At 33.3% G+C, this 7,154-nt stretch overlaps 1 protein-coding gene across 1 annotated transcript; it reads left to right on the top strand.

The window, feature by feature from the left end:
- The first annotated feature begins 5,021 nt into the window (after positions 1-5,021).
- Positions 5,022-5,894, top strand: LOC108579388 (NADH dehydrogenase [ubiquinone] 1 beta subcomplex subunit 7). The gene is made up of 3 exons (XM_017942915.1): positions 5,022-5,188; positions 5,527-5,695; positions 5,777-5,894. Exons 1-3 carry the CDS (start codon positions 5,080-5,082, stop codon positions 5,865-5,867), a joined length of 369 nt encoding a protein of 122 aa, XP_017798404.1. The 5' UTR covers positions 5,022-5,079; the 3' UTR covers positions 5,868-5,894.
- Positions 5,895-7,154: the final 1,260 nt, after the last annotated feature.

Genomic DNA, 7,154 nt, shown 5'->3' on the forward strand with positions numbered 1-7,154 from the left:
CAGAACCTTCAGGTCAAAATACGCCGCGAAGTGTCTAGGGCCCAGTATAAAGGGTGAATAAGTTCGCGGGACATCGGAGGGTCCTTATATACCTGCGGTACCCTCTCCCCAAAGTCATTAGCAAAATCGTCCGTTAGGTCAGGCGGGAAATTTTCGCGGGAGATTTTCGCGGGAGATTTCCGATATCGTAACACGGTATAATTTATCAATTTTCACAATTTTGTTATAAATTTATACTTCCGACAATTTGTTATAACATTGCATATAACAATTTATACGTTTTTACAATATTCTTCAATGGAAACATAGGTTTTAGCGTTCTCGTTACTTACTCGTGGTTAAATTAATTTCGTAGGGATTAAAAATCAGGTTGACCTGTGGTCGTAGATTAAAAATAGTGATAGTACAGCTAAAATTATCGTGTTAAATAATTCTTTTCCTACGAATCAAAAATGTATTCAACGTTTGTTTGTTATAATATCGTGAAATGAATTATATTACACATTTTCTCTATTCACACTGAATTTAAAGATTATAACGATTAAAAATCAAGTTGACCTGTGGTCATTTATCAAGAATAATCATAATAAAGCTGAAATTATTGTGTTAAATAATTTTTTTAATACGAATTAGGAATTTATTCAACGTTTGCTTGTTACTACTTGTTACAGTATACTGTCTCGCAATGTAAATTTAAGTAAATTAGGTTGAACTGCACAGAAAATGCACAGAACTGCACAAATAATTTATTTCATGGTATTGTAACAAGCAAACGTTGAATACATTTTTCATTCGTGTAAGAAGAATTATTTAACACGATAAATTTAGCTGTACTATGGTTATTTTTAATCTACGACCACAGGTCAACCTGATTTTTAATCCCTACGAAATTAATTTAACCACGAGTAAGTAACGAGAACGCTAAAACCTATGTTTCCATTGAAGAATATTGTAAAAACGTATAAATTGTTATATGCAATGTTATAACAAATTGTCGGAAGTATAAATTTTTAATAAAATTGTGAAAATTGATAAATTATACCGTGTTACGATATCGGAAATCTCCCGCGAAAATCTCCCGCGAAAATTTCCCGCCTGACCTAACCGACGATTTTGCTAATGACTTTGGGGAGAGGGTACCGCAGGTATATAAGGACCCGCCGATGTCCCGCGAAATCATTTACCCTTTATACTGGGCCCTAGACACTTCGCGGCGTATTTTGACCTGAAGGTTCTGAGATGTGAATAGAGTGGTCGGGGGCTACTAGCTAGTCTATGTCCACCCTGTACACACTCAGCCTTCTTGTAACACTTGTATACATTAGAATCAATTAGAATTTCTATTACTAATTATTAAACAAATTTTAACAATTACCGGCACTCGCTAGGCACGTAATATCAGACTTTAAATACTCGACTTCGAACTTCGGTTTAGTCATAATTCTATTAATGTTATAATAACGTATAATTTATTAATTTTCACAATTTTATTATTAATTTATACTTCCAAAAATTTGTTAAAACATTACATATTATTATTTATACATTTTTGCAAGTTTCTTTGACAAATAAGTACGTTTCAACGATCTTATTACTTTCTCGTTGTGAAATCAAGTTCGGAGGATTAAAAATCAGGTTGACCCTTGGTCGTAAATTTAAAATAGCCATAGTGAAGGTGAAATTATTATTTTAAATAAATGTTTCTATACGAATTAAGAATCTATTCAACGTTTGTTTGTTGCAATACCGTGAAATAAATTGTATTATATATTTTCTCAGTTTAGACTGAATTTAAAGTTCGTAAGGATTAGAAATCAGGTTGACCTGTGGTCGTAGATTAAAAATAGCCATAGTGAAGGTAAAATTATTACGTTAAATAATTGTTTTTATACGAATTAAATATTGATTCAACGTTTATTTGTTGCAATACCGTGAAATAAATTGTATTATATATTTTTTCTGTTTACACTAAATTTAAAGTTCTGTTTACATGTTATAACAATTAGAATGTAGACGTTTTGCCGTTTCACGGTTTTTCCTCTGTTAATTATGTGTTTATAAATCATTTCAAACTAAAGCAGCACCATGCCCACCCTTAATTAAACCGTCTCAGTAGTTTACCGTAATTAATAATCTATTTTCGGAATTTATGCGAGAATTTTTGAATTTTAGTAAATACTAGAGTCAGTGCATCGCGTATTGAAATAATAGCTTCATCCCTAGTTCGTTTATTATTGAATATTTTTACGCGTTTAACTTATGCTTCTCCCCAATTCTCGTCGCGTATTTTATTCAAATTTTCTTATATTCTAGAATCGAAAAAGATACGAATTCGCGTTTTTTCTTTTGATTCTTTCAATTTTTCAATTGCATTACGCATTATTGCAATAATTTCTATCGTTACATTTAATTCTAATTGTTTAGCAGCTTTTCTGCTGCTATCGACCCTACATTTTACTGACACTTGTCGAATCGACCCTACATTTTACTGACACTTGTGGAATCGACCCTACATTTTTTTTTTTTTACTTGGAGGTAGGCCGACTCTATGTGATAAACAATTGGCAACCAAACGGTGGCTCTCCCTCTACATTCGACGGATAATGTGTACAGGTATTTAATGTAATTTTGTAGCAATTTGTTTTTGTAATTCATCCAAAGCGATATATTATGATATTAAATGAATCACTCAATAAGTTTTAACGTTAGATTGTTTCCTCGATATGGCCATGGTGGTCATCGGTGACTGGAGTGCCTCAAATGTTTAGAATAATTAAAATAAAATAAATGTTGTCAACTAAAAATTTTGAACGTCATAGCTAGCTAGACATTATTTTCAATTGAAAAAAAAAATTATAAAGCATAATACTATAATCCTATGCTTAAAATGTATTTTCTTGTGGCCGCCTGACAGCAACCTGTAAATCTGGCGTGACAGTGAACGTGTTAATAAGTAAATGTTGTTCAAATTATATCGTGTTTGATACCATTTTCATCAGAAAAATTTCACCAACATGTTAAAAAAAATTCCAGATGAAAAAAAGTAAAATTATATTTTTCTATTACGATTTGTCGAGCTGTATAATCTCGTAAAGTAAACCGACTGGTGTATCGTTACACTCTTGACTGACTGCGAGCGAGATGACATGGGCGCAGCAATGACGCAGACCTAGGCGTAGGACCATCTATACTGTCACTTGTCGAATCCAAATTTACTGACTCTTGTAGAGAATTTACTGTACTTGGTATATTAAAAAGGGTATCGACTGTTTAATATCTTATGGGACTTTTTGTCCGGGGTTTCGTTGCCGCTCCAAACGTTACCAATTTAGCATTGAATAAGATTACAGTAATAGTCCATTCTGGAGTGCATAATGAATCACGCATTTCTCTTGAAATAACGAAAATGTGTTACGATTGAATGTGACAGGTGTAATACGAGTTACTACCTTTACGGTTTTTCAATAATTTCATAGCTTTTTACTAAATTCTCATGCAACTAACTATATGAGTATGAAAGATTACTCCTTTAGCTAGATTCTCATATAATTTTTATTAACATATCTCTTGTGGTTTGATAGTTATTTAACATTCTTTGGGAGAGTATTACATCCGTCGCATTCAATTGTAACACATTTTCGTTATTTCACTAGAAATGCATGATTATTTATGCACTTTTGAGCATGAAGAATGTAGAATAGAATTTTATTTATATTCTCCAATAATTTTTGTAGTCGTAAGTGATGTGGTTTATTAGATATTAACAATTGTTTGTAACATTCGACTATATTCGGGTAAGATGAATAGGGACTCTCTCCTTTAATGTTTAATTGCTCTTGAACTAAGCCGAATATGTTAATAAAAATTATAGGAGAATGTAGCTAAAGGTGTTGCCTTTCGGGTACATATAGTTAGCTGTATGGGAATTTAGTAGAAAGCTATGAAATTATTGAAAAACCGTAAAGATTCTTGACGGTATGCGGTATCGTTTCCGACATCACGTACTAAAATTATTAATAACTAATTATTGAAAGGGTCTATTGCATTAAAAACTATATGTGAAAGTAGCTAAAGGCCCACACTACATTTTTCAATCCTAAAAGTTCACAAAATTATCCTGATTAATGAGTTATTAATGATTTTTCCCTGACCGACTTGACACAGGGTGTGGGAGGTGAAGCATGGCGGTCAGCGGACCAATAGGAAACGTTCTCTCTCTATCCTTGTCGCACACTAGTGCGTTCCTTGTCTAATACCTCTGTTTATATTCTGTGTTCCTATTAAAAAGTGGTAGTTCCGATCACCAAACACGAGATGGAGCTAGTTTCTCTTTGAAATTTTTCTGCTTTGTGTAACCCTTTTCCTTTCCTTGCTAGCACACAACTATTGGTATTCTTATTTACCACTGTTCGTTTCCTTATCTAACTCATTTCTCTCGTGCTATCCTTGTTTATCCCTCTTTCTTTCCTTATCTTACACGTTTCTCTAGTATATTGGTAATATTAAAGCAATTAAAAATTTATTATATACATACATACATCAATTTTAATCTGCTTTTATACGAGCAATTACATTCTAATTTACAATAAATATTATTGAAAACGAAAAATTCAAAGAATTCTCATTATACTGTAATGAAAAATATGAGAACATAATTTTTCATTAGGGGGTGATTTATTCGATGTGTGTGTTCTATTACTTTCGAGAGGTAGTAAAATGTTACCCATGCAATCCAGTATATGTAAATATTTTTTCGTGCAATTTAATAATCTTGGATGGTTGGATTGTACGTAATTCCTAAACTTATGGCTTTTTATCATGGTGGGCAAAACGAAACCTCTAATTTTTTACACGATCGGTATTTCAGAACGTTGGACACAAAAATACGTTAGGTGTTAGGCCTATCGTGTACCTCGTCTGTGGTTTAATGTTCACATGCATGCAAGTATGCATGTATATGCTTTTTGTATTAAGTTACGTAAGTGAATTGTCACCAGATGGCAGTATCGTTTGCAGGGAATACTTTTGCCTTTCGGCTCTGTTATTATTTCTGCTGTAGTTCTATAATACAATAATAAAATGGGTAATATGCTGCAACAGCTTACTTATCCTGGTCCATTTCCAGATGTTGATGGAGTACCGAAATTTGATTCTCACTTTGGATTTTCCGGTGAACGTGAAAAAAGGAGCAAGTATTTTATGCATAACCTTTAACAAGTACACTTTAGATACTGCGTTACTTATATTCTATATGTATTTGTTAGCATTCTGTACTTATTTTCTTGCCATTACACGAACGATCTATTTGATTAAGGCACATTTTTATATTGCCATTAATTTTGTTATTCCTTTCATTGTGTTCATATTATATATACTCCATCAATGACATAACCTTGCGAACCAAGCTGGTCTCAGCTAGGTGTTGTAATAATTTTCTTTTCTTTTTTGCTTAGAAAGGACATACAGAATTTAAAACGATTTATAAATTAACACATCTTATATGTAACTATAAATTTTATTTTACAGCTCTTCCTGTGTCTGAAGAAGTATTGATAGCTGCAAAAATTCCAAAAAACAAGAGAGATTATTGTGCTCATTTGTTAATAGATCTTTTTGCTTGTCAGAGAAAAGAATGGCCTGTTCCACAGCGATGTACAAAAGAATTACACAATTATGACAAGTGTCAATACGACGAGTAAGTTTTATTTGAAAACATTTTGAAATTATTAAAACTTAATTTTTGCTTTAAACACTTTCCAATGTATATATGTTACAGCCTTACTTTAAGAATGAAAGAATACGAAAGAGAACGTAGACTTCTTAACAGAGAACTCAGGAAACAGAAGGCTGCACAAGCAGCAGCTTAGGTTCCATAACTGCTGAAAGTTGTACACTTCTAGAATTAATATATGAGAAGTTGATTACATGCTATTGTAAAAGAGTGATTGTAATAAAGAATTTAAGGTATACATTAGTTAAAGTTGTAAATATTATTATCGCTGTTGCTATTACTATTATTAATATACTTTGTTATACTATTATATGTAAGATAGGTAGATAATATTTTCAACTAAATTGCATAAATAATATCTAATTTTTAATTCCATGTCTGAATAAGTTTTTGTCATTCTAATATCATGTTCCTCTATATTCAGTTCAATCTTTGGTTATTCAAGAGTATCTCCCGGCTGCTCCCTTGCTGTATATTTCAATTATGCTTCATTATACAACACACCCAATACGTTGCGAGTAACTTAATATTTATTTGTCACGTTACAAAAGAAAAAAAAGGAGTTACATATTTACAAGAGGATTTTATCGTATGCCGGACACACGCTAAATAAATTACAATCTTAGGACGAGAGGCTCAACGATAAATCCCTAAGAAGAACGATCGTATTTCTAGGAGGGCAGTTATTTCTCCTCTCTACCCGTATCCACGGAATGAGCATCTCTGCACCACCGTTCACGAAAGAGAAGGGGTTGTCTCGAGAGGATCGATAAGGTAGAAAGTTTGCCTGTACTCTGCTGGCTTCCGGGCACAGCTTCGCATATGTTCACGAGGGAGAGACTGCCCCTTGTCGTTAATGTCCCGTTTCGTCGTTTCACTTTCTTCTCGTAAACCAAAACAAAAAAAGAAAGAGAAAATAGTCGAGTGAGTGATTTAACCCTGAATCCGTGAATGGTACGACGTTCTCTCTCCTTTTACTATAATTCTCAACGAACGATCGTATTACATTTGTACAAAGATGTTCGTCGATACAGTCACGATTCGAATTACAAGTCTAGTATCGTTGTCGTTGTTCGGTGAAACGATCGTTGACGTTCGTTAACGCGATTCTCTTAATTTTTACCGCACTGCGGTACTACCGCTTGTCGGGAGAGACGAGTCCTTGCGATAATCGGCGCGAAAGTCCGTCGCAACAGTTCACGTAATAGCCAGATTTCGTAAGGAATGTTATGCTTTTCTAATTTCATTTTCATAAGTATATATGGTGTGTACGTAAACGTGTGTGTCTGTGTGTGTATTGTCTGCATCTGGGATAGGTATCGAGCCGAAGATTAACGTCGTTTCGAGTTCACCGATGTATTAAGTCGTCGCATAAGTTCGCATCGAATTTTACAATTTAGATGAATATTTTCAACGAATCTTT

The sequence above is a fragment of the Habropoda laboriosa genome, unplaced genomic scaffold (genome assembly GCF_001263275.1).
Source record: "Habropoda laboriosa isolate 0110345459 unplaced genomic scaffold, ASM126327v1 scaffold76, whole genome shotgun sequence".
Classification (NCBI taxonomy): Eukaryota; Metazoa; Arthropoda; class Insecta; order Hymenoptera; family Apidae; genus Habropoda; species Habropoda laboriosa.

What these genes read in the sequence shown, in the direction of transcription:
- LOC108579388 (XM_017942915.1), top strand. Translation starts at nt 5,080, where the DNA reads ATGGGTAATATGCTGCAACAGCTTACTTATCCTGGTCCATTTCCAGAT. An exon ending in CGGTGAACGTGAAAAAAGGA is followed by an intron (nt 5,189 to 5,526) that starts GCAAGTATTTTA and finishes TTTATTTTACAG; the next exon opens with CTCTTCCTGTGTCTGAAGAA. An exon ending in GACAAGTGTCAATACGACGA is followed by an intron (nt 5,696 to 5,776) that starts GTAAGTTTTATT and finishes TATATGTTACAG; the next exon opens with CCTTACTTTAAGAATGAAAG.